The 17,798-nt window shown below is 42.7% G+C and overlaps 2 protein-coding genes across 4 annotated transcripts; one reads left to right on the forward strand and one right to left on the reverse strand.

The window, feature by feature from the left end:
• Positions 1 to 221: 221 nt before the first annotated feature.
• Positions 222 to 10,099, reverse strand: LOC133838497 (ataxin-2 homolog). Of its 2 annotated transcripts, none has more exons than XM_062269619.1 (5): positions 9,013 to 10,099; positions 5,591 to 6,015; positions 4,457 to 5,504; positions 2,916 to 4,396; positions 222 to 2,065 (listed from the first exon to the last, which is right to left on the reverse strand). In XM_062269619.1, exons 1-5 carry the CDS (start codon positions 9,090 to 9,092, stop codon positions 1,644 to 1,646), a joined length of 3,456 nt encoding a protein of 1,151 aa, XP_062125603.1. In that variant the 5' UTR covers positions 9,093 to 10,099; the 3' UTR covers positions 222 to 1,643. The 2 variants fall into 2 exon arrangements, with proteins under 2 accessions (XP_062125603.1, XP_062125604.1); XM_062269620.1 differs by lacking the exon at positions 9,013 to 10,099 and adding an exon at positions 8,864 to 8,882.
• A 2,204-nt stretch (positions 10,100 to 12,303) lies between these two features.
• On the forward strand, positions 12,304 to 17,088 carry LOC133838499 (sodium-independent sulfate anion transporter). 2 transcript variants are annotated; one of them, XM_062269623.1, is made up of 6 exons: positions 12,304 to 12,456; positions 13,898 to 14,565; positions 14,627 to 14,963; positions 15,893 to 16,155; positions 16,216 to 16,401; positions 16,461 to 17,088. In XM_062269623.1, the coding sequence occupies exons 1-6, from the start codon at positions 12,426 to 12,428 to the stop codon at positions 16,782 to 16,784; spliced, it is 1,809 nt and encodes a 602-aa protein (XP_062125607.1). In that variant the 5' UTR covers positions 12,304 to 12,425; the 3' UTR covers positions 16,785 to 17,088. The 2 variants fall into 2 exon arrangements, with proteins under 2 accessions (XP_062125607.1, XP_062125606.1); XM_062269622.1 differs by lacking the exon at positions 12,304 to 12,456 and adding an exon at positions 13,680 to 13,834.
• The last annotated feature ends 710 nt before the right edge of the window (positions 17,089 to 17,798 follow it).

A 17,798-nucleotide genomic window follows, 5' to 3' on the forward strand; every position in this document is an offset into this window, starting at 1 on the left:
TATAATCGAACTGATTAATGACTGGCAAAGGATTAAGACGTTTTCTCTGATGGACAACGGAGGCACTAAAACCCAAAAACCTGACTCAGATTCGCGCTCCTCTTTTAAATGTTTGTTCAATGTTAAACAGAAACGGAAAAGAAATTAAAGAAAAGAAATTTTTTGAAAACAACAAGGATTTGAAAATATCTCGCATTGAATTATTTTTGTTTTTTGTTTGAGATTTTTATAGAGATATAAGAAGAATGCTACAGAAGTGCAAACAAAATTAAATTTCAACAAAATCAATCAGTTTCTACAATTTTGGACATTAATCTATCGACTCTTGCTCCTCCCTCTCCTCCTCCTTAATTCACATTCGTCATGTCACGTTTCCTCGGTTGCGCTTTTCCGTCAATCAAGCAAAGTTAAATGTAGCTGAGTATTCAGAATGGGATTATCTAGTACAACAAAATACAAAATTTGTTATTGGACAATCCCAATGTGAATAATACCGAATACCGAAACTTAAGCATTTTTTGTTTGTAAGAAACCAATTAATAATGTATATTTCATATCTGAACAATAAGTTTGTTCTCTTTTCTTGTTCCTTCTTGCGACACTTTGCTTGGATCTTGGGAAAATTTGTGATTCGATTTGTTGATTGCAAATTTGGAATGATTTGGATTTTGGATTATCATTGATTCTCTGTACTTTTAGTGTTTCATGATGGATTTAATCTAAAACAAATATGCGTGTAATCCTCATTTAAATATCAAAGTGAATTGAAATTGTGTTTTACGCTTTAAGCAATTTTTACAAAAATTCATAATGATTTGTCTCCATTTTTATGCGTTTTATAATCATTCAATATTTGATTTGATTCGGTTTATTCTCTTATACAGCACAGTTTCATGTTGTAATCAATTTTCTTGATTTCGCTGCGATTCACGAACACAAATTGAATTTTGGATATACGTAGATAGGTAATACCATTCGATCGCTTTCGACTTTCTTCAGTTGTTAGCCGTATTCTTTCATTTGTTCTTTTACATGTGTTCTTGCTGTGGTTGTTTTCTGTTGCTGTTGTTGTTGTTACCGTTCAGTGCTGTTCTTATCGCATCTGAGACTTCAGGCAATTTGACAAATTTTCTAGTTTCCCTTTGCTTTCTTTAATATTTTATAATTTCCTAGTTGTTGGTGTTGTTTTTTTGTTGTTGTTGTGGTTGTTATTGGTGTTTCACTTGCGATTATGAATGTGGGATGAGGCATGCCACAGCAGCCGCATCAGCAGAGCACAAAGACGCATCCTGAAAGTGGACAGAGTGGAGGAAATGAACTGTGCTCAAAGGAGCTTGCTCCTTTTGCTTTCATCCATAATCCTTCTCCTCCTCTCTGCAGTTGTGAATAAGAAGTTGATGCAAATGTGTGTAAGTTGTTGTGTCTGGTGTGTGTTTGGATCTAGATGTGGCATTGCTGTTGCTGCTGCTGAGGTTGAGAGGCTGCGACTGAGCGGAGCTGAGGAAGGGGCGGGGCTATGAGGAGATTTAAACGCTGATGCTGATGTTGTTGTTAATGTTGTTTCCATGATGACGACGGCAGCCGCTTTGCTGAATGCTTTCTTTCGACGATCGACGATCCACTGCAGCAGCAGCAACAGCAACTCACTGCGTGCTATGCGGCTGCATCAGCATCTGGAACGGTGGATTTTGCTGCGGATGTATGGGATAGGTATTGGATATGATCTGCGGGCCAGGATGTACACACATCAATTGGTATGGCTGTGCTTGCGGTGTGAACACCGACGGCTGCAGTCCCCCGCCGGCAGGGGATGGCTGTGGTGGCGGATGGAACGTCGGATGCGGCTGTCCCGGTGACGGGGTCGTCGATGGCGGCGGCTGCGTCAAGAACTGCAGCTGCTGCGGCTGCGTATCCTGATACATGCGCACCGGCAGCCCGTACTGCGATTGGAAATGTTGTGGATGATGCTGGTACTGTATGAATTGTTGTATCGGAGCGGCGGCCATCAAGGGTGGTCCGGTTGCCGTCGTCGCTGACACGTGCATTTGCGATGTACCCATTTGACCTGCAAAGGAGTAGAACAAAACATTTTCAATTTCGTTAACTATTGCATTCAGGAAGAGTTGAATAGTTGTCGCTAACTATGTATCTATAACTGAGTAACTTAGCTACACTTTTAATTAAATGATATACATTAAACATTTAATAAAATGAAAACAAATTAGATTGACTCAATCAACTTTAAAACTGTTTTCCCTTCAATATTGCATTTGAAATTGGATTATTAAAGGAATATCTTATAGTTTATATACTTTACGACTAACTCTAAGCTAGATTACCTTTCATAATATGTTATTCATTTGAATACATTTACATATAATTGGATTCCTAGACAATTCTTATGATTACTATTCTATTGTAAATTCTCCTACTGTATCTTTCTAGTATTTAGTTCGACTTTTTTAATATACTTTACCATCAACCCTAAATCATCTTTTAGCTAAATTACCTTTCATAATATTTCCTATATAAATGTGTATCTGTGTATTGTTATTGTACTATTGTATTGCAATCTCTCCTATATCTCACTCTTATTTAGTTTGCCCCTTTTTAATATACTATACGATTATCCCTTAAGCATCTTCTTTTCGCTAAACTATTGTACTTTTAATACTTTCATAATATGAACTTCATTTGCATACATTGATAATTGAATTCCTATATCAATTTGTAACTCTTATTAGTATGGCATTGTAATCTCTCCCAATATATCTCTCTACTACTATTTAGTTCGCTTTAGCAATAGTTTCTACGTTCTAGGTGTTGAATCAGATTGTTAGATATGGGGCTTTATCACAATAAACAATTTCAATGACTAGCAGTTTCCGTACTTCCATCTAGTCATCACTACTCACCATATTGGCTGCGACGCACACCGCTCTGTCGGGGCTGGTGTGTGGTTGGCTGGAATGCTGTTGGCGGCACCATAAAGATCTGCGGATTGGTCGCTGGCACAATGGCATTTGAAGTCGCGTAGTGAAGTTGGTGCATCGACACCGGGGTCTGTGGTGTGTGTGGTCGCGAAGGGTTCGGCGTGCTCGGGCCGCGCGGGGTGAACGGCTTCGCCGATGGATTCAGCACGTGCGGCTTCTTAACCACTGGCGTGCTGCCGCTGCCGGGTGTGGTGGATGTGCCGGTGCCAGCAGCTGTGGCGGCTGCTGCTGTGGTGGCTGTGCCACTGCCTGGCGCTGGCACGCTGCTGCCACCTGTGGCCACCACCGGAGTCGACTTGTCTGCTGCTGTGCCAGCAGCAGCTGCTGGACCTGCCTGGACGACGCCTCCTGTGGTCGGTGTGCTGATGATGGCGCCCGTGCCTGTGGGAGTGCTGTTGGCACCCGCTGCCACAATGTTTGGCGACGGTGTGGCGACCTCCGGCTTGGGCGTGGCCGCCTGCAGCGGCTGTGGCGGCAGTTGCTGTGGATCCAGCAACGGACCCGGCGAGCTGATCACCACCGGCGATGTTTGTGGCTGCTGCACGCCAGCTGGCGGCGGTTGCATCACATGGTAGATGGTTTGAGTCGGCTGAGTGGCCTCCTGCACCAGCTGCGCTGGCTGTTGTTGTTGCTGCTGCTGCTTGGACACATGATGCTGATTGTCCACAACCAGCTGCTGTTGTTGCTGCTGCTGTGGCGCCTTTTGCTGCTGCAAATGCTGCACATGCTGTGGTGGTGGCTGCTGCTGCTGCGGCGGCGGCTGTTGTTGCTGCTGAGGCACATAGTGTTGCTGCGGTGGCAGCTGCTGCTGGTGATGATGCGGCGGCGCCACATGAACGGCCACCAATTGCTGTGGTGGCTGTTGTTGCACCTGCTGCTGCTGTTGTTGGTGCTGCTGCTGAGGCGGCGACACCGACTGCTGCAAGTTGCTGCGCTGCATCGAATGCTGCGGCTGCTGTTGCTGCTGCTGCTGTTGTTGTTGTTGCTGCTGCTGTGGCGGCGAAGTGTTGCTGAGCGCCAGTTGAAAGTCCTGATTGAACTGACGCAGCTTCTGCATCGTGTCCTGAACCGTACGCACCTGACGTCCTTGCGGTCCCTGTCCTTGATGCGCCTGTTGTTGCTGCTGCTGTGGCGGCTGCTGCTGCTGTTGTTGCTGTTGCGGTCCACCTGTCTGCAACGGCGGCGAGTTGCTGTTGTGACCACCATGCACACCATGGCCACTATGAATCGGTTTGCCCAACGGCTGCGAGTCGCCGCCATAGTTGAGCGACGAGTTGCTCTGCGATCCTTGATACTGTCGCATCTGACGCTGAGGCAGCGGCTTGCCCGCATTGGCGCCGGAGTCGCCGCCGTTCAGCTTGGATGCGCCGCCCAAATGTCCCTGGTTGCGATACTGCGTGGAGCTGTTGGAAGAAATCACTAGTTATAACAAGCAAAGCAGAGACTAGAGAAAGATCACTTACCCGTGGATGATCTGTGAGTTGTTCTGATACGAGTACTGATTCTGAATACCCATGGGCGACTGATAGCCACCGCCGCCCTTGCCGCCACCCACATTGTTGCCGTTGTTGCCCTGCGGCATGTTGGAGGCGTTGCCAGCGCCCACGCTGTTGGGCGCATTGTTGCGCATGATCTTGCCGCCTTGCTGCACCGGCTTGCGCTTCATCATTGGTCCGCCACCGTACTTGTTGCCAGCGGTGTCCGTGGACGCGTTGACCGACGTCGAAGCCGGTCCCGTGTTCTTCAGGCTGCCAGCGAGCATGAGCACAGCAGGCGTAGCTCCTCCGCTTTGGCCCATGCCTTGCTGTTGTCCCATCATAATGCCGCCGGCATTGTCGCCGCGATTGTCGCGATCGCGTACTCCACCCACCGATGACGATGACTGCGATTGTGACTGCGAGGACATGCCAGCATGCGATGCTTGCGGCCCATTGTTGTTCCTCGTCTGCTTGGTGATGTAGCGATCGCTGCTCATTGTCTCGCGCAGCTGATAATCACCTCCGCCTCCGCCACGCGGTTTGTTGCCACGATCACGATCGCGGTCACGTTCTCGTTCCCGCTCCCGTTCACGTTCGCGCTCCTCACGCTCTCGCTCCCGTTCGTTCCTCTCGCGTTCTCTGTCGCGATCATTACGGTCACGTTGCTCACGCTGCTCCAGCTCATGGTCGGGCACTTGTGCCGCTGGACGCTCGACAGCCGCGAACATCGCCTCTTCGTCGCCATTCTCCAGATCCAGACGCTCGCGGCATGTGGGATTATTTTCAATCTCGGCGGCCAGTTTCTCAGCCTTTGCCTCGGCCTCTTTGAACTCCAGGGAATCGCCCTTGTCCAGAGGCACCGTGTACGACGAGAGCGAGTCATCGAAAGTTGATGTTACACCAAATTGATTCTCGTTCTTGCGGAACATCTCGTTGGCATCCCAGCCATTGGAGGCGCCATCCAGCTCAATGTCAATGTCGCCATTGGCGCCCGAGTCCCATGGCTCCAGTTCCTTTTCATCGAACCGTGTGCCTGTTGTTTAAGAATGAATGTTGTTTAGTCTCGGAATACTTTTAAAGAAAAACAATAAAAAAAAAGAAAGAATGAGATTAAGTTACCATTGCACTTGTCGGATATGGCGCCATCGGTCTGAAAGGCACCGGCTGTGGCGTACTGCGAATCAAAGTCCTTGGCTATGATGGTGACCACGGTGTCCGCGGGGAATATGATGTGTTTGGGCACCGTTTTGCCCTCATCGGACTGATTCTTGGGCTTGATGCACGCCGGCAGCTCCAGTGCAATGTCAAAGTTGCCCGAGAATGTGCGAAACACGCCCTCGTACGTGTTGCCCGAGCGCAGACGAACCTCGACTACGCTGCCCACGAGCGCCGTGGCCGAGTGCATGAAGAAGGTGTTGTTATAGACGCCCTGCGCCGCCAACGAGCGACCGACACCGACTCCGCCGCCGATACCGCCGTTGCCACCTCCTCCGCCGCCTGCCTTGTTGTTCGCTGGCCGTAGACTGTTGTCGTTTGCGTTGTATCTGCAAAAAAGAGAGTGTGGATAAAGAGAGAGAGAGCGGCAGAGAACCGTCATCAGCGTCATTATCAGTGTCATGCGGAGCAATTAGTGCGACTCCCTTGTTTCGAAAATTCGCAGTCAGTGTTGAGAGCGCAGTGCAAAGTGAATAACCACAGCAACAACAACAACCACAACAACAGCAATAACAAACAATGGCCACGAGACATGCGAACCAATCGAACCCGAACGCAGCTCAGGGTCGAGCAACGACAACGCCTCCTCCTCCTTTCCCGGCTCCCTTCCCCGTTTCCCTCCTCCTCCTCACTGCGCTGCGCTACGATATCGATTCGCTGTCTCTTTGCTGTCGATGTTAGTCTGTCTGTTCTTGTTGTTGTTAGTGGCCCCCCAAACCACACCCTGCTGCCTTCCCTCAAAAATAAATATGTAGTAGTCATGTTTATATGCATGTGTGAGTAAGCTTTGCATGTGTTTGTCTGTGTGTGGTGGCTCAGCTTGTGCTTTTGGGTTCAGTCCAGTGAACTCAATTTTTGAACAACTCTTCCCTGCTCATGAACTTTATTTCAATTTACTTGTGTTGTACTGTGCACCTGGTCTTTTCCGTTCTAGCTCATTGGATATTTTAATTGTCTAAACCTTCTACCATCATATGTATGTTGTTGTTGGGGGTCATTCCCAATCTCACTTTCGCCAAAGACCCCAATGGAATTTAAAATACTTGAACAGGAAAGTGTGTAGTGTATTCATTTCATTTTGACTAACAGAAATGTCTCACTCTAATGGACGGAGAATAAGAGCATATGTATAGGGGTCATTTTGGATATCGCTCTCGAAATATGAATAAGTGGGTGGGTCGTTCCCAATTTCTCTTTCCTTAAGTATTTAAATTAGTGATAAATTATTTTAATACAAACATTTGACAAACTACATTTTAATATTATTAATATCTTGCCCAATTTAGTCGGTAAAAAGATTTGAAATAAGGGTGAAGTTATTTTAGTTTTAGTTTTTAGTTAAGGGTCCTTCTAAATCTTTCTTTCGCTTAGTGGTGGTATAGGGTGGGATATTTTTAGTTTCTCTTTTGCGAAAAAGGAATGAATATAAAACTATTACAGAAAAACGCTAGTTAAGAGCATATTATTCTAGGAATTATAGTTTTCCAGTGATATTTCTGCTAAGCAGTCGTATAGCACAGAACACAAAACAGAACCGTTAGTTTAGACAGATGATAATTCTTAATGAATTTAGTAGTTCAGTCAGTTCCAAAGACGTAAAATGTTTCTGGGCGAACGCCTTTTGGGGTTGTTTTGATTGCGTGCAGGATCGACGACCGTGAAATGCTCTCAGCTCGAAGCTCGCAACGCACAATGAACCCAGCACGCATATAACAACAAGCGTGTTGTTGTTTAAAAATAATAATGACAACAACAACAACAACAACTTCAGCAATATTATTATCAAGAGAGGGGGGTTGGTGGGGTGCGGTGGGTATGATTCATGGTGCACTGCGCACATTTTCGTCAATGAAAACAAATAATTGATTGCGTTTTACAGTGAATCATGCGTAAAGCGAGCGGCACCCATTGATAAGAAGGTGTTCGGTATCGGAATCTGAAATCTGGAATCGCATGATAGCGCATCTGCGCATACCCTACAAACATAAATACATACATATGTATTCATATGAATGTGTATGTTTGTGTTTGTGTGGCTGGCTAAATAGGCTGAGACCACGGCATGTTGCCTGCCATATGCATGTGTTTGCAGTTGTGTTAGTGTAGGCATCCGTAGATGCAAGTGTGTGTGTGGGGCTTAAAATGAAAGTGTGCATAGGCAGAATGCCGAATAAACACTGAGAAGTGGCGTGGAGAACAAGAACGATTGTTCGCTCACTTCGTTCGGTCAGCAAATTGTAAAGTGACCCAAATTCTGTGCGCCCGGCGGGAGGCGAAGTGTGCCAAGGCAGCGACAACACCAGCAGCACCAACCGTCGCAGCAGAAACGGTGACTGTGATGACGACTACGTCACATAGCAGCAGCAGCAGCGAACTGCAAAATGCTGACAATGCAAGAAAAATGCATACGAAAAAAGAGGCAAAGTAAAATAAGAAGAGGAAGCAAATACGATACGTGCGCGTGAGCGTGTATGCGTTCGTGTGTGTGTGAGTAAGCATATGCATGCTTGCTTGCGTGCCATGCAGTCAGTGGGCCCAAGCAGCTGAAAGTATTTTGGACTGCAGCACAGCAGCCTGGTCCCACTGTTCGCACTTGTATGTAAATACACGCACACACACACACGTGAATGTAGATATGAATGTTTCTATGTATGCTTGCAGCCATATTTAAATTGAAAATTTAAAGGGCCTAGGCTTGGGTCGAGGATAGGGAGGGGAGTGGGCGGAAATAATATTCATTTGCTGGACAATTGAGATGCCTTTACACAAATTATTCATTGCGTTTTCCTACATATTTTATGTCGCTGGTTGGGTTATGTTATGTTGTGTTCTGTTTTTTTTTTTTTTAGTTTTTCGTTCGCCTGGGCTGTGAAAGGGAAATGTAAACAAAGCGCAAAATATGAGAAAACGAAACAATGTTTGTGTGCATGTGTGTAAGTGAGAAGGTAAGTATGATTGTGTGTGCACTGTCACTCACTAACACATGCACAAAACATGAACGTGTGGCGTATTATATAAGTGTAATTGCAATTTGCCCTGATTGTTGTTGCTGGCCCCTGCTTCCGATTTTTAGTTCCTGTTTCAATTCAGCAAATGCGCCGTAGAACACGCAGTAAAAAAACAAAAAAAATCACGAAAAGAGCAATAATATTAATGAAATTATACGCGCGCTTTCACCTTTCGCGTTAACGGAACCTGGAGCAACTTTTTCACGAGACGTCAACTCAACTGGCCCCAAACACAAGCTCTTTTTAGCTTTTTGCTTTTGCATTCGCTGCATTCAACTGCAGTCAGTGGACTGCAGTTGCAGCAGTGCTTCTTCTTACCTTGAGATACCGCCGCTGGCGCCGCCGCCTCCTCCGCCACCTCCACTAGGTCGACTTTTCCGCTTGCTATTGTTGTTCATAGTTGTAGAAGATGGGCGCAAGCCAATTGCCAAATTGCCAGCACCAAAAGTATTTCTCTCGCTTTCTTTTATTTCTTTGCTACTTGGTTGCACTTATTTCTTCTGATTTCAATTTTATTTATATGCGTATGCTGCGTTTGCGTTTATGTGTTTTTTTTTTGCTTGTTCTTATTCTTGTTTTGCTGTTTGCTTTCTGCTTTCTGTTGCTGTTTCTCTGTCTAGCTCTTTTATTTGCTTTGTGTCTCTTCTTTGGCTGCTGCTGTGTTGTTGCTATTTTTCCTCTTCTTCCTCCTTTTCTTGTTGTTGTTGGCTGGGTGGCTGAATCTCTCAATCTGAATATTGCTTGGTGACGACGACGACGTCACGATGCACAACGAATGGGGAACGGAACGAAGAGACGAAGAGCGTGTGACAGAGAGACGAGGAACGGAACGGGAGCAACGATGTCGACAATATGCTCGCTTCGCTTAATCGAGGAATTGTCGCCGATCGATCTTCTTCGCGTTTCCCGGAGCCAGCATTCAACACAACAACGTTATATATCGAAAGCAAAAACAAATAAAACGTTTACTACGACGACAACAATAACAAAACACACTTTAATGGCGGTCTGGCGTTAATTTTTCTAAATATTCACGCACTTATTTTTTTGATTTTACGTTTTTTTGTTGTTTTGGGGGGTTAGCCTTTCGTGCTTTGCTTTGCTTTGTGGCTGCTGCTGGTCGTTTTCTGCTTTTGCCTTCTCCTCCTTCGACGTCTTCTTCTTCTTTTTCACTCGCACTCGCTGCTCGATTTTTGCGAATTTCTGCTTTCATCAAATGTTGCCTCGCCTCTTCTAGTTTGCGCTTTTCACTGGCTTTAGGCTTTTTAACCAAAAAAACGAGCAAAAGCGACGGCGCTTAAGTCGTTTTAACGTCAGTAAGTTAAATATAATATTTGTTTCTAATTATATTTTTATTCGCTGCGATAAACGAGCACTTTTGTTAGCTGAACTGCAATCAGCTAGAGGTGGCGAAACATCGATGACACTATCGATGTTTTTGACATTGTTTTAAACATCGATTTATTAAGAAAAGCACCGATGATTTTTGTCATATGATATGATTTTTTTTTATTATTGTAAAATTATTTATTTATGTCTCTTTATTTTTTCCTTAAAGACGAGCTGAATTATTTAACAGCAGTGTCGTGGTGTAACCACAAGAGAAGTTCCACAATTAACGTTTCAATGCCGATGAAATTTGAAAATACTCAAGATCTCACCTGGTCACACTGCATATCATACACGATGTATTTCCAAAACGTGTGTATATTGGCGCGTCATTTAAAACAATATATTTAAAAAATCGGTACGCCCTACAAAGATTATTATTTTTCTACGAAGAATTGATTACGATTAACGTGTTGAAAAAAGACTAGAAATGCTTTATTACATACGAAAGATATCACCACCTCTAAATAATTTCAGTATTTTTATACTAAAAAGTGTATGGCGCTTACCGGCGTCGCTATGCTGTGATCTTTTAATTTTAATTATTGTCAAAAATATTGGTATTCCATATCAGCTGATGATTACGAAATGTGTTTTTCATCAATATTATTATGTTACGAAAGACATTTTGAAGTTAATATGATAAATCGATGTAAAAATAAGGGCGATATTTTCCTGCTTGGTATCTCACTATCGCTATTCACTTTCCCAAGTAAACCAAACTATTAATAATTTGGTAACACTATTATTAGTGATGTTGATGTAAAAACGCGCAATTTTTTAAATGATTTATTAATATTTTTTTATTTATAACATTTTTATAGCTTATAAAAGAATTTGTCAGCTTCTCAGTTGAATTTCGAAATCTACAGAACGCCTACTGTAATATTGATATTCTATAGATTCGAAAATTTGATAATAACTTCAATGAAAAATGTGAAGGATGGACAACACAATGTGATTTACAATATATACGAATGCTTTAAAAAGTTAGCAAACATTTCTAAAAAAAAAAACAAAATTGAACAGTTTCAAAGAAAATAATTACATTCAAACCATATCGATATCTGTAGTAATATACATAATTATCGAATTTTACAGCGGGCTCTTTGAATTTGAAACTCATTTCGAATCAACAATTACGCATGCAGCCATAATTATCTAAGTGCAAAACAATATTTATTAGTTTATCTATTTATAAGTGGCCCAATTACGATCTAAATTCTTGGAACAAAAATAGATTTGCTTTAGCGATATGACTGCGTTATTTTATATAATATTTACTTTTCCAGATAAGCCGTTGATAGGTGATGAGGACCAATCGCTCGTCACACTCCACACCAGCACTCAGACGACAGACGACCTTCGAGTATCAAGCTCTTTATCAAATATATACAAATATGCGCCGCTATACTATAGATTTCTGTTTTCAGAGATAAAATGGAGAGTTACAAGACATTGATAATATAATCACTTTGCAGCTGCATCGCAGATTCTGAACTAGAATAGAATGCTCTGCAAATATTGCCTAACTAGATTAGATAGTTTTATCCGGAAGTTGACAAACTATATATATATATATATACATATACAATTCTTATATTGTTACATGTGTTACTGTCTTGATTGTCCAAGTGATTGATGAGTGACCCTAAAGCTGAACACTAGGCACAAGATGTCACCATTTGATTATCACATTTCTGTGCACGATTTAATATAGCATACTATACATAACTATGTATGTGCACATTTATTTATGTTTATCAAACTAAACAGTAGCTCAAATATTAATCTATTCGATTAACTTGGAATTCGAATTCTAAGCGGATGGAAAAAAAAACCTAGCTTGGCATCCTCAGATCGACGTCAAGGAGTTCGCTTTGTGCTAGACGTATTATCACTAGTCTTCTCGCCTCTGGCTTCGTCGTTATCAAAGTAAGTATTTTCTTTGTGCTTTATATTTGCATAGATATTTCTGTATTGTCGCACTTGGCTAGGCGCACAGGCCGATCCAAATACCTCGTCTCCATCCACATGCTGGGGTCTGTCTGTTTGCTCATCTGCCTGCCGAATGGGCGTTAAGTGTCTCATTGTTGTTGCCCGATAGCAACAAAAAAATAAAGAAAAAAAATGACAAAAACTGTCACCGTTTTCTTGACTCTTTTCATTTTTCTTGTTTATCAGATCCAACAGATCTGGCCGACCGCACTTATTTATCATTCCAAAATTCAGTCATTCGGCAGTTTTCATTAGATTGCGAAGCGATGCACTTGGACCAAGGCGTCTCAGCATCCTTCTAGAACACAAAACGGATATTAAATAAAACTACAAGTCCTACTAAGATGGGAATTACAAAAAATTTATCTTTCGACGGTACGTGAGAATAGATAGATAGAAGTGAAGTGGCTGAATTAATTGAATTAGATTTGCCTCTAATATAAAACTCGTTGATAAAGTTTACCTTTATCTTAGCAATTGAACTTGATCAGTTTGCGACAAGTTCAACAATAAAGTGCAATTCCATCAATTGCGAGCTCAGCTAAATATAAATGGGCAGACAAGGTCCGTTGAGCAGATGATGGCATGTTTATTTTGTCTGGGGTCAGTGACTAGAGAGTGTCTCATAAAAATATATATATTTGTAAACTACAAGTAGCTAGTTGTTCAATACTCTCTCGAGAGTTAGTATTTTGATTTATTGCTCATCGAGGTGTGAGCGACACATGCTTCACAAATTAAACAGCTGCCGAAGATGCTAAACAATTTGCGGTCAAAACAGAGCACACTTCTAATAAAACTTTTATTTCCTTTTATAGTCAAATGTCAGTCAGTGATTAGCACATAAACAGAAGCGTGTAATTTGACTAAGTAATAAACGGAAATAATAATTAATGCATTATAATTGATGTAATTAAAGCAATTTAAGCGTCGCCAGTTGTATAATAATTGATGCTGGGCTTACGCCGAAAAGTTTCAATGCAATTCGCTAGACGCTAGAGCAAATTAATATGAAATACACGGCGGATACGTAATCAAATGATCGTGTATGTGCATTAGAGATTAACGCTTGATTCACTGAAGTGCTGAGTGGAATTTTTGGGATAGAATTTGCGTCAAATTGAGTGACTCAACTGACACCTTATTTATAGGACAGTCGCAGCAACAAGGTGTTAATCGAGCAGCCAAACACATTGCGCACAGTTTAAGTTTAGAGTCGTCAACAAAAATGAAGTGTTTACTTCAGCAATTAATATGCAAACCGAAAACAATCATAACAAAATGGAACTGGTTTCCAGAAGCGTGTGGTGAATTGATCTATTCGTCAACTCTCAACTCTCACTCTCCCTTGCTCTCCCCCTCTCTCTCTCTCTCTCTGTCTTTCTCTCAGCCCTCGATCACACATACGTCACATGTGCCGATCATGACTTTAAAGTTTCGTTTAATTGCGGTTTCACACAATTGGTGTATGTTTTGGGCATCCAAGCGGGCCACACAAGCGAATAACTTGTTTTTTAAAAGGTTTACAACAGCAACATCGTCGAAAATCCCCTTGAACAAAGCGAAAAACAAAAGCACTAAACAAATTGAGCTAAATCTGTTTACAGCTTGCCAATTGGCAATTGGCAAGCGTAGCATCAGTTCGCAATGCGTTGGCCGTGGAAACAGTCGCTCTGCCTGACCAAAAGGTCCACGGCTAATCCCTCAGGGTGTCAGTCACAGAGACAGACGACAGTGAACACCATTTACGATCGTAGGCGCTAGGTTCTTTGCTCTCTTTTCCCCCAACTCCTGCTGACGATCGCTTTGTTTGCAGCCGCCTGCGCCGAGAAGGAGAAGTACACATCGAAGGATGGCGAAGATGTTTACTACCCGACGACCACGACTGTCGAGCTGGACATGCAGAGCAGATACAGTCCGCCCAAGGAGGCGCATTGGCTAGTGCGTCGCATCTTCTTCCTCAACTGGATTGTGACCTACGATCGTCCGCAAGCCTTTGCCGATCTCATCGCTGGCATTACGTTGGGTCTGACCATCATACCTCAAAGCATTGCTTACGCTGCTCTCGCTGGCCTCTCCTCGGAGTACGGACTGTACTCGGCATTCATTGGCTCGATCATCTACGTCTTCTTCGGCACCATTCCACAGGTCTCCATTGGACCCACGAGTCTCATGGCCATCATGACGCTGCAGTACTGCGAAGGCAAACCCGTTCAGATGGTCATCGTGCTGGCCTTTATGGCCGGACTTGTTGAATTCTTCATGGGCGTCTGCCAGTTGGGATTCATTGTTAGCTTCATTCCCGCTCCGGTGACGAAGGCTTTTACCTCGGGCACTGCTGTGATTGTGGTGCTGGTGCAGATCAAGAATCTGCTTGGCATTCGCCTCAAGGAAGTGCCTTCGATCGGGGATTTCTTCAGCGCTATTCGCTACAGTGATGCCACCATGGGCTTCATCTGCCTTGTGCTGCTGCTCTCCCTGCGGGTAAGCTATTGAAGAAGTCTCTCAACAGGGAAATTTCAACATTCGTCGCTCTGCTTCACAGATGCTGTCGCAGGTCAAGTTCAAGCAGGACACGCCGTTCACGCAGCGCTTGAAGAAGATCCTTTGGTACATTAGCATCTCGCGAAATGCGCTCGTCGTCTTCTTCAGTGGCCTGCTCGTTTACATTTGGGTGCACAAGAGCTCGCTGGAAGCCGTGCCCTTTGTCCTCTCCGCCAAAGTCTCCTCGGCCATGCCCACCGTCAAGTTGCCGCCCTTCGCCTTCGAGTCACAGAATCGAACTTACGTCTTCACGGATATTCTCCAGGAGCTGGGCAGCGGCGTCATTGTAGTGCCAATTGTCGCTGTGCTGGCCAACGTGGCCATTGCCAAGGCCTTCGGTACGTATGCGTGATATTTTTATTTTGAGTGTTTAACTTTAGCTAAGCGCTAATTTATAGTTAAATATGTTTTTTTTAACTCGAAAACTCATAATTAGAACAAAATTAAGTGCACTAGAGGTATTTTTATGCAATTACATTTGAGTTATAGTTAGGTAAAGAAAAAAACTGAAAAGCTTGAGCTTTCTTACATAAAATAACTAAAAGGCTATATTTGGTATATTGATATATATTGATAAATTCTAAATATACCATAGAGTGCAAAGTATACTAAAACAGGACGGTCTAAATACCGCAAAAACACCACAAATATACCAAACATATACCAATATTTGGTATATGGATACAAAATATACCATGAAGTCTAAAATATACCAAAATAGTGTGATATTAATTTAAAATTAAATCAAATTAATAAACCACAAAAATACTAAAAGTATACCAAAGACTATATTGATATAGTAGTATATTTTAAGTATTCCATGAAGTGCAAAATATACCAGATTGTCTGCTAAGTAGGCGTTTTTCCCATACAAAGTTAATCGCTAATTAAGGGTTATGCTTGTTTTTGTTATGAACTTAACAAAATCACAGACTTAGACAAGACTTTGATCATAATTAATTGCTTTCCTATTAAACGAATTAATGATGAGTTTGAAGTTTGTGGTTTAATACGTGTTTTTCAACGAGAACGATTAATTCATTTATTATTCCTAAAAAAGCCACAAAACAAACATCCGCGTCGCATATGTTTTTTTAAGTAATTTATTAATTATCACTTGAGTTTTAATTGACCAACAAAATAAAAAAATGTGATATATTTTTTGTACAAATCGTAAGATTATTATCTAACACTTATTTAGTTTTTTTTTTAATGAATCATTTCAAATGAATATGTAATTATTTCGTGGAATTTCGTATATTTACAGTGAAGGATGGCAAGCTGGACGCTTCCCAGGAGATGCTTACGCTTGGCCTCTGTAATCTAGCGGGTTCCTTCATGAGTGCGATGCCCACTTGCGGCGCCTTCACTCGCTCTGCTGTTAGTCAAGCGTCAGGAGTGCGCACTCCCATGGCAGGACTCTACACGGGTCTGATTGTCCTCTCCGCTTTGTCCGTGCTGACTCCTTACTTCCAGTACATTCCCCGTTCCTCTTTGGCTGCTGTGCTGATGGCAGCGGTGTTCTTTATGGTAAACAAGATAAAGACTATTCTTTCTCTGCAAGCAATTTAAACTCTAATTTCCTTAAAGATTGATTTGACGCCTCTGAAGGATCTGTGGGAATCGAGCAAGAAGGACTTCTTCAGCTGGGTGGGCACCTTGATCATCTGCCTTGTGGCTGGCGTGGAGATGGGTTTGCTCTTTGGCATTGTGGTCAGCATGATTTGCATTCTGCTGCGCCTTGGCAATCCCAAGATCGAAGTCTCCCTCAAACAAGTGAGTTAAAGTTAAAGCTCTTACTTTGCAACTCTCTAAATGTTTTACTATCATTGCAGCAAGGAAACAACTATTACATTCATGTGGTGCCTCAGTCGGATATCTTCTACACCGGAGTCGATACTCTGCGCACGGAGATTCGATCCGCTTGTCTGCTCTATCGCTGCGACTTTCCCGTTGTGCTGCACTGTGGACGCTTCATGCAGTTCGATGCCACCTTTGTGGAGATGCTGATGGCTGTGGCTAAGGAACTGGCTGTGGATGATGTCTTGCTGATTCTGCAAAGCATGAGCCTGAAGCAGCAGCAAATGTTGCCTGTGGCAAGCAACATTCGATTCAGCAACGAAGATCAAGACTCGCTGCACCTCGAAGTCAAGCAGTAAAAGCAAAAAGTGCCTCAACTCTCTCCCGCTTCCCTTTTTCTGGTTGTAACTAGTCTATTTCCGCTTATCGCGTGCGCGTGCTGATCTTACGAATATATGACGACCGTCATATCTATAGCTACGTATTACGTGTAGTTTATTTAGTCAACCTCCGGTGTTTATCACAGCAGCCGGCGCTAAGTAAATAGAGCCGCAGCTTAATTGCGTTCTATTACTTTACTGCATTCTATTTAAATATTAAGTATACGTAGAACGTTTATGCTTACGCAGATGTGCGCAATAAAGATAGAGTATAAGATGTTTGGCTGGCCGAACTTTCATTTATGTCGCAGTTCTGGGAAAAAGCAAAAGAAGCGCCACAGGAGCGGAGTGGGGGGAGGGGCCCAAATTAATTAAACATACGTGATGCGTCTCTCTTTTTAAATTGTTATTTAATTATTATTTTTTTCGCTTTCTTTTTTTTTGGTTTGTTTTTGTCTTTTTTTTGGTTTTGTTATTCAATAAGGAAATTATAAGTTATAGAAAAAGTATAATAATACCGTATAACAATTTAGTTGTTTTTTGTTTTCATTTTGGTTTCTCATTTTTGTTTTGTTGTTGTTCTTATTCATGCCATTTGTTTTTGTTTGCGTATAGTTGTTTATCTAGATTTGTGTTTAACAGATTTGCATTTGGTTTAAGTAGTGTTTTTTTTGTTTTTGTTTTTTTGTGGGGTGTAGTTGGACCCGTGGATACCCTAACTTAGGCGCCACTTATACTATATCATATCTGGTATGTACAGGCCTACAATTTGGGACACTCTTCCTCACAGTTAGGGTATACGGACTTCGGCTGAGGGCCGAAGATACGAGTCGCCTGCTAAATTCTTCTGCTCTTGAGTTGCGAGTAAATCATACGAGATCGAAGTTCGAATACACAACAATGATTGGATTGGATTGATTGTAAGTAAGGTAAAACAGATTTTACGTGGGAAAAGTTAACGCTTGTTTCCATTAATAAATAACATTGATTTGT

The sequence above is a fragment of the Drosophila sulfurigaster genome, chromosome 2R (genome assembly GCF_023558435.1).
Source record: "Drosophila sulfurigaster albostrigata strain 15112-1811.04 chromosome 2R, ASM2355843v2, whole genome shotgun sequence".
NCBI classification, from domain to species: Eukaryota; Metazoa; Arthropoda; class Insecta; order Diptera; family Drosophilidae; genus Drosophila; species Drosophila sulfurigaster.